This window comes from Buteo buteo, chromosome 9 (assembly GCF_964188355.1).
Source record: "Buteo buteo chromosome 9, bButBut1.hap1.1, whole genome shotgun sequence".
In the NCBI taxonomy this organism is placed as follows: Eukaryota; Metazoa; Chordata; class Aves; order Accipitriformes; family Accipitridae; genus Buteo; species Buteo buteo.
Window position 1 is genome coordinate 8,988,939 of NC_134179.1, and position 22,664 is coordinate 9,011,602.

The following is a 22,664-nucleotide window of genomic DNA, read 5'->3' on the forward strand; positions in this document are numbered from 1 at the left end:
GGGTGGTTGTAGAAGTCTTCTGTTACCATATCTTCATCACTGGAGATGGTGATGAACCTTCTGCGCTTCATCTTTCTATGCAGTGATGAACAGCAGACAGACAGACTGCATGAAATGCTGATGGGTCACTTAGTGTTTTTCCACTTGACTTAATGGCAAATGCCCGAGATACCAGCTATTTGGGGAAAAAAATAGATGTATGAAGAAACATACAAAGAAGAGGGAGCATTTATGTCTTGCATATCAAATTCATAGTAACTGAGGGTTTGAAAAATCATGTGAATTGTTATAATGTTATAATGCACTAAAATATATGGAATTGAAGCAATAATGTCAAGTTAGGATGTGGGTAATGAAGTTTTATTGAGGTCCAGTCCGGGGAGCACTTTTGAACATGTTTAATTTTGCTATTCTAACAGGCTGAATTAACAGCCAGTCACTTTTATTCGTGTAGTTTCTTCAACTTGTGCAAAATTAAATTGTTTTCACAGAGAAAAATCAAATCTTGCTTTGACACTCTGCAATGAGAAGAATGAGGCTATAGCCCATGCTGTCTTTCTGGACTATCCCAATTGGAATATCACTGATCAGTCTGATTGGGAATTGTTCTTACAGGAAAACTACGTTAACAATAAATGCACTGTAAGTAAATTGTGTGATTTTAATTGAGTTTTCATTTATGGCTCAGGTATGAAAAATACGCATAGGCATCTAAAATCTGTTTTAGATAGATTTGAGGCATTCAGGCTGAAGAAGGTGATAATCAGATTCCTTACTAAACCCTCAGGTGCTCAGAAGTTCATGAGTACCTGTGTTTTTGCCACTACGGTAACTGTAAGGATGGCACTTAGGGAACGCAAGTCCTTTCTTTGCCAGACATGTGCAGGTGTCTGATGCACTGTGCTAGCACTGAGAGCAGTGTCAATCGTAGCTGTCACCAACATTTTTCATTCAAAAACATGTACAGCTCTGGTGTTATATAACAGAACTGGGAGGTGGAGTCTTTGCTCTAAGGTCCTTCTCAATGTAAGGGAACAGGAATCCTCATTTTTCACCTTTTGGAATAAAGTTTCTCTATTTCACAAAACTAAATGCAAATGTAATGGCTTCAGAGAAAGAATAAGGGACAGGGAGTGTACCCCTGCTTGAAGGATGGTGACTTACACTGGGTGGAGGACCATGCTGACCTGAGCGTCTTGGTTCTGGAATAAGCTTGTTTGGTGCTCGTGTGGAGATGCTGCGCTCTGTTCTGTGTGGTGGCAGTTTTCATACAGGCTTCTCGGTCGAGTTTATGAATTACTCTTAGGAATTATGGACTAGAAGTAGGCTCTTAGAAGTTTAGGATTCAAATGCTGTCCTTCATTCAGCCCAACTAGGAGCTAGATGCTGTGATTGTTGAGAAAAGATGGAAAATCTTAACCATAAAAACTCAAAAGCTAGACAGCAGATGCCGTAATAAGGTATTGGCAGTACTGAAATTATCTCTAGACAGTTTGTTCATCAGTTTTCCGATGTTGTTCTGGGAGACATTAAGCAATGGCTTGCAGAAAAACTGACAAATACAGCAATTGTATTTGAAAATGCTGTGTACTGTTAAAAGAAACAAAATTATTACAGCCAAAGAGAGTATAGAAAAAAACCATGTAATTTTCTTGTAATCTGTTTTCTTTGTCACTTGAACAGTACTTTGTGTACAGGCATATTGCAGGCACAACCACTTCATTCACTGTGCAGCTGCAGCTGCTCCTGTTGGGTTATGCTGTGCTGTCAGTTCTGCAAGCTCTTCCTCAGGCAGCCTGCTTGACAATATCTATTGCATCAAAGCTGCAGCTGACTTCGGAGTGCAGGGGCATACAAAGAGAAAAGACAAAAAAAAACCAAAAACAAACAAAAAAACCCCACGAGCTTGAGCATGTTAGGAATTACTACTCATAAACATGAGTGAAAGGTACTTTGGAACATTGATAAGGAGCAGAACTCTTCTTTTTCTAGAATGGAGATTATTTTCTAAAATACGTACAGAAGATTCAGTATGTGTTTTATGCTTCTGCACTGACAAAACAACTGAACCTATTCTGAGTTATAAATAGGTGAGATATCATTGGTTAACTGCAGGTTAAATTCATGCAGATGTGCTCTACAAAACTGAGATCTTCTGAAAATAGAATTTCTTAAAAATCTAGTTGACAAGTCTTTTTCCTAGAGCACAGAAATGATAAGATAGCTTAAGGGTCTAAATTAGGAATTGACTTGTGCAGAATATAATTAGCGAAGATGCTTTACAGGATTGCCAGGTTACCATCACTATTGAGAAGCAGTTACAGGCCAAATCTTGCCTCCTGGGCTTCCTCTTGGACCTCAAAACCAAAACATTCTACATTCTTTTTTTTTTTTTTTCTTCCCCTCCTCCTTCCTTTTTATTTTGCATTTTAAAACCAAACAAATGAAAAAGAAAAGTCTGATTTTTGGAAATGGCTTTTGATGTTTATTCATTATAGTAGCTTGTCGTCTTTGTGCTGGTCCATATACTGCAACCTCTATTAAAATCATTCTTGCTCTAAAGTTGCTGAAACTTATTGGTGACTCTAGCCATGACATTTTAGTTGAATATTAAATTATTCAGAAGACCTCAAGTTTTCCCATTTGAAATATTTTTTGTAGAAATGTTTCATCTAGAGGTAGACCTTCATTGACTCAGCACTTGAAATTATTATGCAGGAGAAAACAGCTGAATTGATAGCACTTTTCATTCCAGCACAAGGGTTTTTCTTTGCTAATGTTTTCCAGGTTAACTGGAGGCATATAGGATAAAGATGTCCTTTAGTCTGCCCTGTTTCTGCCTGGATATTTAAATGTGTCTAATGATATAATCTTAAGACTTTGTATTTTTTCTTACTTCTTTTAAAGAAAAAACATTTTAGGAGTATGGGAAGTATGTGAGCTTTTGGTTTTTTTTAAACCTAGAAGGAATGTCTTTATCAGTCAAATGTTAAATTAAATGTTGTTAAGATTTTAGTTGTTGTGGTTAAATTTAAAATATTGTTAGTCTGGAATTAATACTGTTAAATATGAATATTGTAGTCAAACAATAGTAAGGTTGAGTGTAAATCAAAATATTACAGAAGCACAAATTGTGATATAAAAAAAAAAAAGTCCTTTCATCACATAACTTTATCCACAATGCTTTGAAGTTATTTATATATGTGAAGCTACTCAATTTTGAGTGCAGATCATATATATTGGAAATCAATGTGCATGTTAATACTTGAGTTGACTTAATAAATATTAGCTGCATGGCATTTAGATTTTCATTCCTCATTTTGTAGCCTTTGAATACATTGTTCATGCATCTTTTTGTGGCAAAAGAAGAATATGCCGCTGGATGTTCCCAAGAAATTGTTAGGTGAGTTCATATGTAACTTTCTGTAGTGAAGCATGTGTACTCTCCTACCATCATTTGGAGAGGCTATGGAATTTAAAAATGCCTTCAGGTGATCACTGGATCAAAATTAAATATCTCTCTAAACAATCTCAGAAGGTAATAAAACATAACCTTGTATTAATCAAATGTGCACTGTTGGCTTTGAAACCAAGCTGTTACAGCCAGGCACCCTTCCCCAACAGTGTTAAGGTTTAGCTGTATCTTTGCTGTAATTTTGCACAGAAATAGTACTGCAGCTGCAAGGCAGATTGATTTTTCTTTTTCCTAAATTTCTACTTGTAAAAATCAAAGTGCATGACTGAGCAGGAAGCTTAGAAAGCTGTAGATGTCTCTGGAATACGCTTGTTCCCAGGTAATCTATTGATAGTTTGTTAGCTACAGATTATATGGTAAGGCTGCAAACTATACAGTGCAAACAGCACAATGTATTACTGTGTTAGCTGAGTACTCAAATATAACCATTGCTCAAGTTATTTGGTATAGCTCAGAATCTCCTTACATAAACAGTGAATTGCACTTGGTGCTGTTGCTGTTGAATTTATGGCTACCTTGTCATGTCAAGCAAGCTCATCCAGATGTCAGGGAGGTCTGGCATCTTTAATTTTTTCACCGCTGGGGAACTGATACAAAAAGGAGGATGTTTGAAAGCTAAGGATTAGGAAATTAAGAGACAAATAAAGTAGGAGAACCAGTAAAAAAATGCCCAGATGAATTTCATATGATCTTATTGGTCATAAATGTTTTCATTTTTGAGCCATGTGGACTCATGAAGGCAGATTAGAGACACTGGAGAAAAAATTTTATATATTAAAAGACTAGCTGCTGTGTCTGATTGGTGGGTGTAATATTGAAAGACTGAATACAGTTATGTTGTTTGTGCAGGAGAGCTTTTATCACTGTACCAGAACTGCAGTTTATACTTCTCTTCATACCAGCCGATGAGAACTTAGGTAAGAATTTAATACTATTTTATTCTTAAAATAATGAGAACATTCTTAAATCTCATTATCATTAATATGCACTGTGATGGTAGGCTTTTTTGTGTGTTTTTTAAAATATTGAGAACAGTTACCATTTTCTAAACATGCAGAAAACACAATCTTAAAGTATCCTCTAATGGACATACCTCATAAAAGAGGTTTATGTCATTACATGTTCGCTCCAGCAGTCCATTCAGCAGTCTATACATTTCCTGCAGTCTTTAAATTTGTCAGAAACAGACAGGACTTCGAACAGGAGTAAAGAATCTCGGAAATAAATTCCTACAAATTTTATGAAGATTTCTGGCTGTATAGAGATTGAAATTGAGTAGTTATTTAGCCAAGTGAGTACAAGATGGGGAGAGGACACTTTGGTGAGGCTCAGAAGGGGTGCTGGAGACATGGAAGGAAAGTAGGATTATTTCTTTTAGAGCAGAGGTACAAAGATGGAGAATGCACATCTTGATCAGAGAACAGCACCTGTCTTGGAATTTCAGTCCTGAATTCAGACTAATAAACCAAGCGTCTACCTAATGTCTGATGTTTTGCTTGGAGCTTCCCTTGAAGTGAACTGGAACCTTTTCTGATAAGCCAATTTCTAGACATCTTAGTTCCAAGTCATTCTAAAATCCTCCATAGTGATGTGTCAACTACAGAAAACTACCTGAAAAAAGGTTTTTGTCAAACCTACCCTAGCAACAAATGTCAACTTTCCTTCAGTATAACGAGTTCTGACAAAGCGATTCTCCAGTATTGGTTATATAGTATCGGTTATAAGACTAGTATTTCTACAGGGATTTGATCCTACCAATTTCTGATTGCTTTGAAGCTTATTCAGGTTTGGGATGCTGGATTAATTTGTTAATTAATCCAGTGACCATTCTTTCACATGTTTATACTACTGTCATTTCAGCTTCATTGCTTAACGAAAAGAACTTGGAGCATTATGCCACCTGTGGTTTAAGTTCAAAACTCCATTTTCCTCAAACAGTTTTGCTGATAACTTAAAAGCTTACATCATGAAGTTTCTTTGTTGCTCCTAACAGATTTTTGTCATTCACAGAGCCAAACATGGGAAATGTCTTTGAAAAGATGATGACTGCTCCAGGTTCAGTAGCAGATACAAACTTTACCTTGTTTGTGTGCCCCAGACATTGGTATCACCCACAGCTCTATGTTCGCAAAGCGAGGTAATGCAGTTTCTCCCTTCTATGAGCAGATCTGTCTGGATTAATTTGAAGAATTTTCTTTTTTTGGTTTACAGCATCAGTATCTTAGTTAAACTGCTATGATTTTCCTTGGTAACCTAATTAAGTAGTTCTATGATTATGTTGTTTTTATTCCACTTCATCACAAGATTAATTGTATTTTTTGTAAAACTAGTTTGTTATCTAGAAAGAATACATTTTTTTGTTGGTGATGTTTATTCTCTGAATCTGCTGGCTGAATTGCATCACTGCATACTAAAGTATGAGTGCATATAGTTTCCAAGTCTCTTGAAGCGTCTTCCAACTTACTTTTAATTTTCTTGTGCTATGCCATATTCCGACCGGTTGAGCAAAGTCTGAATAGGAAGGCCTATTGTCTGAAAGAATTAAATAAGAGCAGAGAATCCCTAGTTCCAGTAGTCCTTCAGACATGGAGAGGAACTTGCTTTTGTACAGTTTTTTTCTGCATAAGCACTTCATACATTCACTCTTGCTATGTTTCAGGGGAGCAGGCCTCCTCAGTGTTGCTAAGACAGCTTAAGAAAATAATGGGGTAACACTTTTTTCCTTCCATTGTGTCATCTGTTTCAATGGATGCAGCTTGGAGCAAAGACTTTGATGTGCTCACGTGATGTGTCTTTAACACAGGCTTGCTCTTGTTTTGGGATTCAAGTCATAAATGTCATTAAAAAAGTTAGACTCTGAATTATTTTTTTCTTTCCTATCTGCTCAGCTGCCTGCAGTGTACACCAGGCAGAGATGCAAGTTTCTCTAGCAGCCTTGCCTATTGATGTCTACCTGTATATTGACTATTACCACTCTTGTTTTTTCCTGCCATTTGTATTCTGTGCCTATGCCAAATCACAGCTTTCTAAGCTTGTGCCAGCATTGTGTACAGTAAATGAGAAACGCAGAGTTTCTGACTCAATGGGGCCTTAAGTTTTTCAGTATAGATCACTGGGCCATATATGCTGTCATTGCCGTGTAGATGCTTCCCTGTAGTGTGGTTGAAATATAACTTATCACATTTTGGTTCACTTGTTTTCCTCTTTACAGTAGGAAGAGTGTGTGTAGGGTAATGTTTTATGAAGTGATCATTTTATGTGGTTCTGATTAATTCTGGAGTTGCTTTTGTTTGTTCTAAATGTAAGTGTTGCTATGTGGTTATATAGCAGGATTGTGATTAAATTAGCATTTCTGTTCCTTCTAGTGTAAACTGAAGTTTAGGGAAAAGCACATCCCTGGGACACTATGTCATACGGTACTGATTTGTGTGGGGGTCTGTATCAACCCACATGCTAAGAGATGGTAATGCCACATGAGGCATCTCTCTCTGCCTGGTAAATCCACACCTGGTTGTTTATGGGTTAATTCATGCTGACATCTCAGACTGGATTCTGACAGAAGCCTGTCTGTCAGAGTGATGTTTTACACATCTTTACATTTACCAAATAGGCCTGAAACAAATCTGCAGATTGTGCTCTTTATCCTATAGTTTTAGTCAATGTTTGCAATATCCTGTCACTTGACTTTTGAGCATTTTAAGTAAAAGGACTGAGGCCTGACCTTGACCACTTCGCACGATCCTGCTATAGGTCTGGACATTTCAGTATGTTACAAAATCATTTGCTTGCTAACTTGACCTACAATTTTTAGGCTTTTCTGGCTATTTCCTTTGAGTCGTCTACCATCTATCAATAAGTGAATGAACCTTAATAGTCAGAAGTTATCAGTAGGTGAATTAATTGCTGAGGGCTTAAAGTTTTTCCATATGTCTTGATTCCAACTATTATGTTTGTCTTTTATTTAATTTGAATCATATTCTTTCATTTGATGGCCATTGGATATTATCAATAGCAATATTTTTGACATGACTGGAAATGTCATGTAAGCTGTACCAATATTCCACATAAGAGATACCATCTTGCCTGGGATTTCTGTAGTTTGTTACGAATAATAAAAATTATTTACTTTAGGTTTTTTTATTATTAGAAAACTAACCAGGAAACTGTCTTTTCTTTTAAATTACACAATATCTGGTGATATAAAATTCATACTTTAATATTGTCTATCAATAGATTCTCTGAGTAAGCTGAATTCTGTTTGCAGTTGATGCTTTGCCTTTCCTCTTCCTCTGTATTCACCTTTGTACTTCACTGGCATCCATAGTAACGTTCAGTGGAGCCCTTTAGAGATTTATCTATGAAAGTTGTCCCCAGCCACCTGCCTAGCAACATGTTCTGGGTCAATGATAGGAGATTAGGGTAATCTCTGTTCCCTCTTCCGTTGCTTATGGGGGGGGTGGAAAGAAGCTGTAAACTGATACTTTGCTTAACCATTAATCTTGAAGTTATTCTCCATCCAGCCTTTATAATGTGAAATAAATCTGTGGTGTGCCAGAACACAGTCCACTAAGGTTTTATACTTAAGTTTCTTGCTGATCTCTCATCTAGATCCTGTCATTCTTGGGTTTCTACCATATACGTAAGAGCTCACAAATTTGCAGCTCTGTGGAATGCCTTTATTATGCTTGTTCTCGCAGTATAGGAATTTTGTAGTATTTTTATATTAAAAACCTATTGTGTTTTTTTGTAAAGACCGGTGCTGGTGGAAGATATTAAAAATAGAAAAAAAAATTTAAATAGTTCTGTTCCTACAGTTTCCAGCATGCGGGGAGATGAATGGGCTTGTGTGGAGCCTCATGTACTACTGCGAGGTCAGTCTCTCTGCATACCACGAGCCAGCAGAATTGCCATCCACGTCTTGATGTGTGGCCTTGTGTCGTGTGTTTTACAGAGCAGAATGCTGTAAGGGACTTGGAGCAATCAGTAAAACATTCAGTTTGGAGGGGGTGTGTGTGTATTATCTACCCCAGTGAAACAACAGGTTTCAATTAGAGTAGAGTCTCATTCCTTTACCCCTAAATTACTTTGGTTTGTTTGAGGTTTCATAACACATTATCAGATTTGCTATACTAATTAATTGTGCTGAAGTAGTGAAATTCTGATAATAGAAAACCTTACTGCAGCTTTTCCCTTGAGATACTGCCTGCAGAGAAGAAGACAACTGCTATTTTGGTTTGAGATATAAAGAATGTGAATTACTATAAATTTTTATAGGGTTTCAATATTCTTGGGACTTCATTTTAGTTGCATCTTTTGAATTAATTCTACAGACAATTAATTGATGGTGTGTTTTATTTTCTGTACTTTTTTCCTTTTGGAAACAATTTATTACAATGAAGATTCTCACTTAAACAGTGAAAAAGAATGAAAAAGTGTGGGGCTTGGAAATCTGTCACCCCTGGCAGCTGCATTCAACTTTGAGTGGGCAGTGATGATATTCGTCTCTACTGGTTTCTCAAGTTGGCTTTCTTAACTTAAAAACTGTATGAAAGAATCTGGCGACTGCCCTTCAGAAGAATAATTAAATTATTTAAAACTCCTGGCAGATGGAGTAGCATGGTGACTTGGGACATCCTGAAGGTCAGGAGTTAAGCATTTATTCACCCTGCTAAAAAGGCCATTAGTGGGGCGTTGGTAGGCGATACTCACCCCAGGCCATGGCGGCTCCCTTGGGGTCCATCCCACCCCGACATCCTGCCGGACCGACCCTGGCAGAGCGCGGTCGGGGTGGAGGGGTGTCCCGGGCCGAACCTCTGGGCTGGGCTGGGCCACGGGAGCAGCAAGGGTAAGAAGAGAACTTTCAGACAGATGGCCAGGGAATAAAAGAGCAGAGACAGCGTCAAAATGAAAGGGGTCACCGGCCCCTAGGAGAAAGGTAATCTTACTCAGAAGGTCACATTCATTCCGGTATGTAGGAGCAGCAAAACCACCACCTAAATTGTCTTTCAGTCTTATGCTGGAGTCCCTCGGTACCTAGAAACTCAGACCATGGTTGATAAAATTTGGAATAATATTTTTTGGCCCAGTTGTGTTAACTTTTAAGGCTTCTTCTGAATCCGGAAACATGTAAAGGGTGGAAAAGAGAATCAGTTTATTTTGTTTTTCTGAATTGCTGCATATGCAGAACTAAGATTTCCAAGCTACAGGCACAAGTACTTAGATACAAGCACATACGAACTTGAGCAATAGGAGCCTGTAGCAAAACACCAGTTTTCCTAAAACTGAGGGAAGTGTTAATAATCGTTCCTCATAATTATCTTCGGAAATGCATCTCTACAAGGCGTGAGGCTTTTAAAGGAGAGAGAACTGTTTGAAACTATTTTTCTATTGACATCTTACTTTAGGGAGGTACAGGAAAGGGTATCCCCCTCGGAAACTACGGGCTAGGTGTGAAGGGGCAGTCGTGTCGTGGAGGGTCCACCAGCCGCGGCCCCGGCGGTGTTGGGGCGCTGCCTCAGTCGCCCTCAGAACCGCGGCGGGCCCTCCAGCTCTCGGGCCAGGCCTGCGGCGGCCTCCGGAGGGCGGGAACGCTCCAGACCTTTCGGGAGCGGCGGGGTCCCGTCTCCTTGCAGCCTGGGGTCTGGATTTCGGAGCGGGAAGCCCCCGAGGGCTGGGAGCCGGCGGCTCCCGCCCGCGGCCGCGAGAGGTCAGGAGAGAGCCGGCGGCGGCGGGAGCGAGGGGGAGGCGGCCCCGCTGCCTGAGGGGGCTGCCGCCCCAGAGAGCTGCGGCGGGTCGTTCCTGCTCTTGAAAGTGCCGGTCGCGGCTCGGCGGGAGGACAGAGGGTCTCGAGAGGCTTTCCAAAAAGGTCGGGCTCGGAGCCCTGCAAGTGGTGTAACCAAGGCGATGCCTCTCCCAAAGAGGAGGGTGCAGGCTGCCCTTGGCAGAACGTGCCGGTGCGGGGCTTGCGCTGACCCTCCCGAGGCGGTTGTCACCTCAGGTCAGTCTCCTGAGCGCTCTGTAACTGAAGGATGCAACCTGCTGTTTCAGAGGAGCCGACTGTGGCGGCCTCTGTTTCTTTCAGTAAGCAGGGATGTATTCCGGTGTTTGGTGAAGTGCATTGTTCTCTTGATTTAATTCCTTCATCCCGTGGGGCTCGTCGTTGTTCTTGTGTGTCCGTGTGTGATAACTGAGATTGCCAAAAGCGTGTTCAGTAGCAGTCTGCTTACTGCTCTGAGGAGAAAGGGTTTCCTTAACTCCACAGTCCACAGTAAAAGTCATTCCTTCTGGCAGCACATCGCAGCCCCGGTTTTCTCGCCACTTTTTTAGCTGCAGAATTGTTGGTTGGGCCACTTAATTCTTGCATTTTCAGATAGACAAAAAAGTGGTTTAATCTTCTTACTGAGAGCAGTTCTGTGTTAGAGCTGGTTTGCTGCTGGCCTCTATGCCATGGTCGCAGCACATACGACTAACAAATTGCTTCATTACATTGGTGAAAGCACAGAAACTTCTTGTTAAGACTTACATTGATCCTTGTTAAGAATTAACATTTTTTTTAAGTGGTTTAATGGGAAAAAGTCTCTGTTGCCTATTTAAATGAAAATCTGTGCAGCATGGGGCCGACCTATATGAGTCTAACACTGCGACTTGGACTGATTGGAAATCGGCTCAGGCAGCTTTTGCACCGTCAGCATGGAGAACAGACTGGAGTAGTAGAGGCAGTGAAAGCCTTGATGTGGCAGGTTCCCACCTATGCAGAAAGCCTTTCATGAAGCAGAGGGACAGAATAATTGCACTTTGGCCTTTGTGTCTTTTTCAATGGTGGAGCATTAACTTGACCTTACAAAGGCATAATGGCTCGATTTCTGCCAGGTGACTCCCGTGCTGCAGTGTGTAATAACAGTAATCTAGCCAATACTCAGCACTGTTTCTCCCATACAGGAAGGCATTATTTTCTTTTTTCTTTTTTTTTTTTTTTTAAAGAACTGATTTTCTAAATTGCACTGGTGTTGCTTTTTGAGATCTCTGCCAACTCTAACGAACTGATGATTGAGCTCACTGAATATAATTATTTTAAATGAGGCCTAAAGCCCAGGTCCACCTGGCCTGAGATACCTTAGGCAAGAGAATTTTGAACTGGGCTGCCCTTGTGTTTTGTTAGGAAAAGATAAGCATCTCCACTGGGCAGTCCAGACTTTAGGTGGGTTGTGCTGGCTTTTGGAGGTGGTTCTGTCTCTCCTCTGGTGCTGAGGCTGCCAGCTTAGTGTGCGCTGGGGACGTGTCCTAGGTGAAATTATTTATTTGTGGGTGGGGGCTTTGGATCAGGTATTTGTAATATTTGTCCGTATGCTAATGGAGTGGAACAGAAGTATCATGATCTATTAATGGCTGAGCTTTAGGACATTACCTAATCTCTTTTTTGTAGGTTGGAAGATTATGATGATCTCATGCCAATCTGGACACGTCAGAGTAAGACTCTGAAAGAAACCTATAGTGAATATTTCCTTGCTGATCTCATAGAATGTCAAGATGAAGAAAATCAGGCTGTTGTTTGTGAGGTCAGTCTGCCATGAGCTCTGGTTTTGTCTAATCATAACATTAGTGATGCCACATGTGAGTGAGAGCTCACGCTGCAGTGAATAAAAAGAACAAGCTCACTTTTGGAAGGTAGAATTCGTGAGCTGCACACACACAACACTCTCCACCACGTATTTTTGTCTTTCCTTTCCTTAGGAGTGATATCTCCTGTTAAGTAATTGAAGCAGCAATTGCCAGTAATTGTGTAGATTCTTTTCAAGTAATTGTAACAGACCATCTTGAAGAAACCATGTTGCCATTTTAGACATTTGCATTATAGATGATCAGTTTTCATTCCTGGTGGAAATGAATATTGCATGTGAAAACTAGTAGCCAGTAATACTTTCACAGTTAAAAATGCTGTAGTTTTTTTCCATCTCCTGATTCAGGCAGTCAGATTTTTGTTGAAGACAGAAATCCAGGAATTAATTTAAATAAGAAAGAGGTGGTAATAGTTATCCTGCTGAACATTCCTGTTAAGATTTTCATGCGTTAGTAATTGTGCCTGGTATTGTAAGCTGATAGGCAACATAACCTACTTAATTCCAGAAGTCTGCTTTCTATAGCAAATGATTTTATAAAACCGTAACATGTAATCACTACCGTTGGAAGCCAAATGGGAAACAATAAACCATTAGTGTAATAGCACATTACAAATGGCTACCTTTATAAATAATACATTTCAATTGTACATTTATAGCTCAATATGATACCAGCAAAAGGTGTTTCAGGCCCTCATAGTTTATACTTGCCGCTGCTGCCACAGATTGGAAAGACACCTCCATGCGAACCAAGATAGATGCCAATTTTCCCTGCAGAGAATGAAGCTGGCAACCTCTTTTTGCACATATGGTAGATGGATTGGTTAATCAGCCTCTGCTGAGCCTTGGGCCTAAAATTACATAGCAGCCAGACAACTGCAGCGACCCAGCTTTTGTTCGGTTACGCAAACAAGGCAAACAAACAATCACTTGTTGTTTGAGGGCGGGGGGGGAATTAAACTTTTATATTTTTTTTTTATTTTTATTGGAGTGCTGATGGCCTGATAAAACAGCTATAAAAATCCAGCCATTGAGTTTTCATTATGTTTATAAAGGAGGCTTTCATTATGTGTATTAAGGAAAAAAAATATATATATTTTTTTGATTATGTGTGTTTCAGCGGAAAGTTGCATATAGTACTAAAAATTAAAGAGCTTCCTTCTTGTAGACTCATCTTAGCTTAAAGCCAAAAAACCTCCAGCATGCCAATTCTCATTTTTCAGAGTGTATTTCTTTCTGAAGACTGTGACATTCTGGAAACTTTCAGTAATAGTCAAACATACAAAGTAACGTACCATTTCAGCATTGCAGGGGTCTTGTCATTTTCATACTTGCCAGGGCATTTATTTATTTTTTTTTTTTAAAGCCTAGTTCTTAGATTTTTTTTCAGAACTTGAAAATATTTAGCGCTTATGATTGCTGCAAACAATATACACTATATACTGTGTTAGATGCTGTTTATATACTGTATAATTGCTTTCTTGAATTAATCATTTTCATAGGAAAATAAAATATACTTTTCAATTTGAGCCTAATTTTATTTACAAAGCAGCGTCCAGTAATTAGTCAACCATTATGGCTAGCTAAATCCAGCTTTTACTTTAGCTGCACTTTAAGCTAAAGAAAAATTATACCTTTTTGGATGTATGTAGTTAAAAGTTATATGTTTTTTATTTACTGTAACAAATTGTTTTATTGAAACAATAGGTCATTATTTTGTCCATGTATATAATTCTAATGCTCTCGCAAGTCATAACTAACAAAAGAATTATAACATCTAATATAGAGGCCCTAATACACACATTACAAGGAGGGGGGAGAGGGGAAGGATCTTTAACTTTTGCTGAAATTGTTCCTTTATACTTTTCTGTTATGCACAGCCAGAGATGGAACACCGTAACTTTTATGTTTCAGAATTTTTTTGTTCAATTTTTTGCCCTGACCTGAAATCACATGCTCAACCATATGTGTGACGTTGCTTTTATATTTTAGGATGCTGGCACTGCAGTAGGATTCATGAGCTTATGTTCTCAAGTAAATGTTTCCTTGTTTCAAGAGTGTTTTGACTTAGGGCCTTTCCATGGACTCTGTAAACCACATCCTGAAGATATTCTCAAAATGCCACAGAAGCCAAGCATTCAAGAAGGTATCTATATTCTAAAATGCTAGATAGATTTAAGCTGCATTTATTTCTAGCTTCTGATTAGGTTTTGCAAAAGTTTGGAAGAGGATATAGGTTCACTAGCAAGAAAACACTGATGTAACTGTTTTGGAGATGGTTGCCTGGTATTTTTTAATTCAGGAGAGAAATTTTGGTAGCCCTGGTCTCTGACTCAGAAGTGATGGTTGGTTGTGGGGATCTGGTCTATACCAGGTATAGGAGAAACCTGTTTCAGGTTTTGGAAAGCTAAAGCATCAGGTGTATTTTCTATCAGTTAGCTACAGTGGTCCTATTAATTGAAGACTTAGTTTTGAAATCTGGTTCTAATGTCTGTCAGTAGCTAAGCAGCTGGTAATTTGTGGCTATTATGTTGTCCCATTGACTTGTGTTGTCTAATTTCCCTGTGGTCCAACTTCTTCTCTCTTTGCTTATTGTTTGCAGTCTTCTAGGTTACAAGATTTTGGGAGATCAGGGACTGTCTTTTTATTCTATTTTTATATTGGGCAGGATACAACAACGCATCTACAAGCCACCTTACTGCAAATGATAAAAACCAGTAACATGAATACATCATCTGTTTGTAGAACAGAAGTGTCATGTAAATGACTTACAGTTGTCATCTTTATTTTTCAGTGTCAAAGGGCTTTTTGTGCAGAAGGGCAATGGTTTACTATCTACTAATTATCAGTAATAGAATTTAAAAAAACACTGTTAGGTTGTTATGTATCTGCTTGTCTGAACACAAAGCAGCAGGCAAAAAAGGCAACAAGGGAGCTACAGAGCAGTCACCAGCTGGTATCTCGGAGCTGACAGTCATGGAACAGAAAAGGGAAAGAAAAAAGGTGTTATAGCTGCTCCTGTGGTCTTCCCCTCCCCTGCAAAGGAGCATCTTGCAAATAAGAGATGAAGGACGTCAGCTATCTCCTCCTGTATCATTCTATGCTCCTGGAGCTTCAGGAGTATTATTTCAAAATAGATGACAGTCATGTGTAGAAACATAAATGAGGCTGAGGGAGGAAGAAAGATCACTCATGATAGTCCCTTCTGAAAACCAGTAGGAACACAGTCCTGGGCAGTCTGCTTGAGGTGACCCTGCTTGAGCTGAGGGTTTGGACAAGATGACCTCCAGTGGTCCCTTCCAACCTTGACCATTCTGTGACTGTTTTCTGGTTCTGGTAAAACCCTTAAACACTTTTGTGTGCTATCTTTGTCCAGGCACTGCAAGCTGTAGGCCCATATTTTGTGGCAAATTCTGCGCTGCTGAGCCTTTTAATGAGTATGTGGTTATAGGTTCTAACAATACAGCTGTTACACATTTTTTAACATTTTTGAAATCTATGAGACTTGTTCTAAATGTGAAAACTTGGCATAAACAACTGTTCTGTTCAGGTTCTTATATGACTTTTCTTATATGACTGTTGTCAATCTGGCATTTGAGTGCTTTTCAGAAATTTATTAAGCTACATGGTTTGTAGTATCACGTGTTTTTCTCCTTTTCCTCTCTATTTAAAAACTGTTAGTTTTGATGGTTGATACTAGTTTGCAATCCTGAGCACCTCCTTCAGGTAAGATTTTTAAAAGTAGTAGTATCCCTTTATTTGGAATGACAAGGGCAGCTCTGGGGAAAGAGGGAATTATTTGTAGACTTTTTCAGATAGCTTGAGCACAAATCATTGATGGTCTCAGACACCTGAGAAGGAACTTGAGTATCATAAGCTAAGAGCCTGACTCTGATACTATTCCTGGAGAGAAGGAGCCACTAGAAATTTAATATTAAAATTAGAGTTAGCTCATGGCTATACACTGCTCAGGAATATTAATTCTGTTATCACTGAATAATAATTAAAATTATTGTTGTAGCTCTGCACATTTTAGAATATAAAGAAACAATTGTAACACTTTAAGAAATGTTGGTTGTCCTGAAACATTTTAAGTTGTTGTTTATACCTGCCCAGTATGGCCAAAAAGAGAGAGATGAAGCTAAAGGCTGTGGTAGTTGAATTTCAGAGAAAGGAAAGAGGAAGAGGAAAAAAAATCAGATGTATACTGTTATTACTCTAATTTCTAATACCAGCTTACTAAGGCATTAGCTTGTCACAAGTTACAGAAGTTTGTTATGGTTTATTGAAAATATATGCTTTGTATGATAGATATTTGATAAACAGCTTTTCTTTTTACTGCTTGTTAAACATTTGACTTAAGACTACAAACACAAAGTCCATATTTTTTGAACAGTTTGAATGAAAAGCCCTTTCCCTCTGAATGATGCAGGTTTCATTATTGCATGAGATGTGACTCAAAATTCATTTCAGTATTCATTAATGAAAACTTCCAGGAAAAGCAGTAATGTTTCTTTTTTTTTTTTTTTTTAATTAAGAAAGGAAAGAAAAAAGGCCACTGTTTTAATAAAGATCTTTACAGCAAAAAACCTCCAACCTACTCATAAGCAATTCTCCTCCTCTCTGACTTTTCATTTAATTGTAATTTGAAAAGAGAATTATCTTGTTTGGGTTTGGGGTTGGTTGGGGTTTTTTTTGTAAAGGTAGGGCCCATGTAAGAGTTGCATCCTGGTAGTCCATTGTTAAGCCTTTCCAATATAAGGGCCAACATATATCCTTGGAATTTATTATAGTGTCAGTCACATACAGTTCATATTTTATTATATTGCATAACACATGCACAATTATATGAATGCTGTTTTAACAATTGTACTATTTCTGTAGGCTCCTGTATTGGAAATTTGCTGCCAAATTATCCTTTGATGTGAAGGCAGTGAAGGTTCACTAGACACCTTACATCAATAGAGGATGTGGACTTTCTTTTAATGAATTCAAAGGCTGAGAATTTAAAATGCAAGCTGCATTTCTTTGTGGAGTAGTTTTATGTTCCCATGTAAAAAACAAAAAAAAACCAAAAAAACCCCAACCCGTAAGGATATTTTTTCAAGCTCTTTAGCTTGTAAGTAAAGATCACAGGTTATTACTTTTCCTTTCAAAATGTAATACTGAATAATAATGAAAGAGTATACAAAAATCTGTCTTTAACACAATATTGATATGCCACTTACGTTTCAGGGTAATTACAGTAATTTGGTTGTTACTCTATATGGTGTCGTGAATTAGTAGCTAGAAAACATTATGATGCAGTGGGAATGATTCAAGGGCTTTTCATCAGGCTTCATGGTGAACTGGCTTCTTGATCCTGCTGACTGTTACCTCTGCTAACAACCCAGCAATCACTGAATTATTTTAATTTTCTCTTTGTTCATGTTCCTTATTTCATTTAGTGCAACAATATTTATGTTCTTCCGGTCACTTGTGTACAGCATATATGTAAACAGCAATGCAGCTACATTTGACAGTAGTGGATGGTGGAGCTGTTAAGGGATTTCATTTTATAGTAAAGTCAGAAACAACATATCAATATTTACATGACAACAAGAGACTTGTATTAATTAACTTCTGACACCTGCAAGGCTGTTTATAATGAGAAATGTAGCTGGGTTAATGAAGACGACATCTGATCATTTCTGTGAAGTCTCACATCTGTGATACCCTTGGAGAAACCATGATTTCTAACCCGTGTTTCTTCTTGCCCTGTACATTGCATCTGCATTGTTTTCTATTAACAGAGAAACAGATTTTCAGGTAACAGATTTTTAAAAAATACTTTTGGCTAAATTATTTTAAACCTTTAAAGTTCAGAGAGAGGAGTGAAGAATACTGTTGTGCTGGGTTTTCTGAAGTTTTTTTTCTTGCTCCTGGAGCTCAGAAACGTTGACTTCCTTGTGTTACTGGAGCTTTCAAATGCAAGGGCATCTTGGCCTGGTGTGTTTTCTGCAGCAGCTATACCTACACCTCAAGAGTTTATTAGTTAAAACTTATTTTCAGGCTTTATTTTTAAATATAAAAATAAACTGTGAACTTATCTGTAAAATTAGGGAAGTGACAATTTAAGGAATGGCAGAACTATTGAAGATATGTTCAGGGGCTAAAAAACCAGCAGCTGACAGTTTGTTTCAGTAATTTTGGTGGTTATTTGGAGTAATATGTAGGATTCACTAGTATTTCAATATTTCTTTTCCAAGTTGATGATTAAAATAATTTTGGTCCATAACATTAAGTTTAAATGTGATCTTTATGATGCGTTATCAGATGATCTCTCATTCTGAATACCCTCACCTTCCATTGACTTTAAAGAAAATAATCCATCACCATACAGATTTTAGGAACCACTTTCCTCAAAGTGTGTAACGTCTGCTGGAATAGTGAGTGCCTGCTGTCTAGCAAGTATCACGATGTTATAGAAGTTCATAGTTGGTTCTGTCATGCACGTGTCAGGTATCAGTACAGTTCTATAGAGCTGTTGTGTGTTGCTGTCTAAAACTGCTAAGATCTGTCTTAAAATAATGGTTAGATAATTGAAATCAAACATCATACATGTTCCAAATTGGCTTTGAACATTTTTATTGTTGTTTCTTAATATTTTAAATATCCACTTTGGATTTGGCCCTGGCCAGGGGATTGAATAACAAAAAAATGTGTGTAGCAATATCTAAACAAACTCCCTAACATATAGGTGCTTCCTTTAATTGGCTTAAGCACTTGACCAGAGATGCTGTATATATACGCTGTCCGTGTATATGTCTATATATAAAAGTATATATAGCATTGTATACGTATGTATCATGGCGGTCAGTGTTTAAATACTGATTCATCAGATGGCTAAAAGTAATTTAATCCTATCAACTTAGTCATCTGTTTGCCCATAAAAATATTATTCCTCAGGTTGGAACGAACTAGACTATAATGTAACTGTAAGTTACTGAGGATGGTGGGGTGATCTGTATTCCAGATTTAAACCTGATTTCTGCTACTTTGGTTGTAAAATGCCTTTCCTTTTCATGGAACCCTTTTATTCTTTTTGGCTAAAAAAATCTTGCACACACACATACACACACAAAATTGCAATGGTTGACAAAGTACTTTGAAGCAGTTACTTCAGCATCCAAGCAAGGTGGCAGAGGAGAGAAATTCTGGGATTGGAGGAAGAGGAGGAAATAGACAAACTGACAAAGATTGACGAAAAAGCAACCAGCTTTCATAAGTAAAAGAAGGTTTAGAGAACTAGTTAGGTGTGGCAATTGAGAAGGGAGTTTAAATCCTTGTTTCTTGTCCCTGCTTGCACCTAGGTAAGGATTCTGGGTTGACTAGGATTTATTCCGAATTTCAGTTCTTTTTGGAGAACTAATCTGAGAATCAAGAGCCCTTGCTCATACTTGTGATCATCAGAAAACAAATTAGCAACAGGCAAAAGGGTTTAAGATACCAGTCAATGCACTAATGACTCATATTTTTCTTTTCAGATAGGGTAACAAGTTATTACATATAATACACAAGTTAGGAGTTGCTTCCAAACCGTGTCTTGTTCAATTCTTATTTTACAACCAATTCTCTGATTTTTTTTTTTTTCCTTTAAATCAAATAGTCTAATGAACTTCTAGCCAAGTAACTATAGGAGGGTCTATTTTAACTGTGGTTATTAAAAATAAATAAAATAAACCTTTCAACAGAGGTAGTCTGGCACACTCTAGTTATTGCTGTGATTGTGAGGGTTAAGCTCACATTTTTAAGCCTGATGCATTTATTATTTTTCATTACTTAGATGAAGATAAAAGCAACCAAACAAGTCAAGAAATGGAGTCTGTTTCATCTCGAAACTTTGAACATATTCATGATCAGGATGCATCTGTGCAGGTAATACCACCGTATACAGCAATGCTGATAACTTTAAAAGCTAATACGAAGCAAAGGTGGAGGCTGCTAGGACAAGCGGTGCTTATTATTTCCACTCCTGCACTGTCCTCTGCCTGGGCCCACACTTATGTATGCTGTTGTGCAAAGATCAGAAGCTGCTCTAGCTAGGAATCCACATGAACAGCCAGACAGCATGGGGCTGGGAATAAAGTGGCACTGAGAGGAGGAGAAGGATGAGGTCCTGTTTGTGTAGTTCTGCTGCTGAGTAGAGGCATGTGGAAGCACAGCTTTGCGTGGGCTCCTCTGTAGATGTGGAGAGAACATTACTGTAACAGACACGGCTAGAGTCGTCTTACTCTGAAGATCTGCGAGTCCTGAGATTTTGACTTGACTGTGTTACTGAGCTAAGAATCTGCTACTGATGGAAAGCTACCAAAGCTGAAAAGGAGCAATACAGCTTCAGGTTTCCCGTATAATTAAAGGGCACATATTCTATCTGTGCCTCTTCTGTTAGATGAAGCTCAACTTGATAAAAGACCATTACTATGAAATGTATTGGTGCAGCATAAATTAACTGAGAATTTATCCCAAGAAATTTTAAATGGTTGTGTCTGTCTTTTAGTCTCTCTGTCAGTACTATATCAAAGCTACTTTGGTTTTCTTCCCATTATTGTTCATTTCCATTTCCACAATATTCTCTGCACTGATCCCATTTTCTTTAACATAACATGTTTTTAACTTTCACGTATTTTCAATATGCATCTGGAAAAAAAATTTTTTAATATAGAAACATTTCTGAAAGATAAATATTTTATTGCCTCACAAAGGGACTCTAATGGTAACTTGGTTTGTGAATATATTGCTCTTCAGCAAGAATGTATGTATTTTTAAAGGCCATTTTTATCTAGTGTTTCAGAAACAGGTATCACATTAAAAATACCTCCTTGAATTTCTGTGTTTGTCAAAATGTGACAGGTAAAAAGTACATCCTTGTGTGTCTGCTTGGAATGCTATAACATAGGAATGATGCAAGACCTTTTAATTAAAAAATGAAAATATTTTCTGAAATGTTGTAAGTGATCACTTGTCTATTGCTATTGCAGAAAGATGGAGTAATTACAGTTTCCCATACTGAACTGCCATTAGATGATGTCAAAGATTACAAAGCCTCAGCCACACTTCTCCTTCAGACTGAAGAAAAAGGTGCTTTTCATCCAGTGTACAGAGGAGCTTCAAATGCTTTCTGTATCCATCTGTTCTGTATTGATGAGAAGCATGAAACTAGGTAGGTATGGATGAATAGCTACTGCTTTCCCGATCTTAATAACAATTCTCGATGTTACATATTTAGGACAAATCTGAAAGTGACAGCACCTGCTGCAGTTAGGTTGGATTTTTTCTGACTTTTTTTTTTCCCATTTCTTTTACCTTCAGTAGTAACTGAAATTTTCAACCTCCAGCTGCAACTTCCCATCTCTGGTAGGACGGTGGGAACAAAAAGTTAAGAATTTGGTTTTTGTTGGAAAAATGCTAGTTGAAATTGTGAGAAGGCCACTTCTTCCTCTGAAGAAACATTAATTCCAAAGCTGGCTAACTGTGAAGGGAGCTAGATGTTACAGTACTGGTCATCTCATTTCATGGGGTGATAAAGCTGTTTTTAACTCTGCAGTTAAATGTTCTCATTTCTAAACACTCAGTCTCCCATCACTGAGAGAACTGATGCGGTTTTCTAAAATCCACCACAGTAGGGGGAAGACAAAGGCTTTTTATCTTAAAATGATTGCTGCTGCTGACCTTGGACTCTTAGATCCTGGTGGAGTAGAATAGATCTATAAATGTGGTTTAGACATTTTTTTCCCCAAATGTCTCTGCACCCTTTAAGAGCGAACCTATACTCAACCATATCAGCAAAAGCATCTTCAGGAGCATTGGCCCATTCTGATTATAAATGAGCCCTGCTCTTGTTTATAGGTCCTAGAAAGAAAGATAAAACATGTAGATACTTACAAAAAATAGATAGAAAGAGGCTTAGCACACCCAAGATCTTCCACAGTTTTGTATACATGTAATTTCTAGAGACACAAGGTATCAGTAGCAAGGACTTTATAGGTGATGAATTTGACAACTGTAGTACCATTTGAAAAAACATCTTTCTACTTGTAGTAGTAATCATTGGTGACTGACAACTTCTGAACGTATCTGGCTTAAAGGAAATTTAGGAATAAACTTCATTAAGAAGAAAAATCAGAACTCCTTGAAAACTAATTCTGTTTATTAAGCTGTTTCTTGATTAAGGAGGGGCCCTACCCAAAGGGATTAAACACTGAATCTGCTACAGATGCAAATATCCTGTTACCAAAGAAAAGCAAACATATAGCCTTCTTGGTACATATTTACCGAGTAATAATAGCTCAAATTCGTTAGGAAGAGAGAGAAATGCAGTGCTAAAAATCTGTGATGTACTTAGAAACACTAATCAATGTACATGCAATAGAACAATCACATTGCAGAGAGTCAATTTCAGAATAGTTTATTTATAGACAATCTAGTCTAAAATAAAATTCAAGCAAGATAATTACTCTGGAATAAAATAACTTTATTTTAAAATAATACTGAGGTAAGGGACTTGCTCTAGAATGACTCCATTATAGTGAAAC

At 38.0% G+C, this 22,664-nt stretch overlaps 1 protein-coding gene across 1 annotated transcript in view; it reads left to right on the top strand.

Moving 5' to 3' along the window:
• CFAP61 (cilia and flagella associated protein 61) overlaps positions 1-22,664 on the top strand; it is a 120,940-nt gene that overhangs the window by 2,963 nt on the left and 95,313 nt on the right. Inside the window, exons 3-10 of the mRNA XM_075036764.1 lie at positions 492-642; positions 3,327-3,403; positions 4,325-4,392; positions 5,486-5,612; positions 11,898-12,030; positions 14,083-14,236; positions 19,916-20,007; positions 21,111-21,292. Coding sequence (XP_074892865.1) covers positions 492-642; positions 3,327-3,403; positions 4,325-4,392; positions 5,486-5,612; positions 11,898-12,030; positions 14,083-14,236; positions 19,916-20,007; positions 21,111-21,292 — 984 coding nt within the window. The remainder of the gene's footprint in view (positions 1-491; positions 643-3,326; positions 3,404-4,324; positions 4,393-5,485; positions 5,613-11,897; positions 12,031-14,082; positions 14,237-19,915; positions 20,008-21,110; positions 21,293-22,664) is intronic.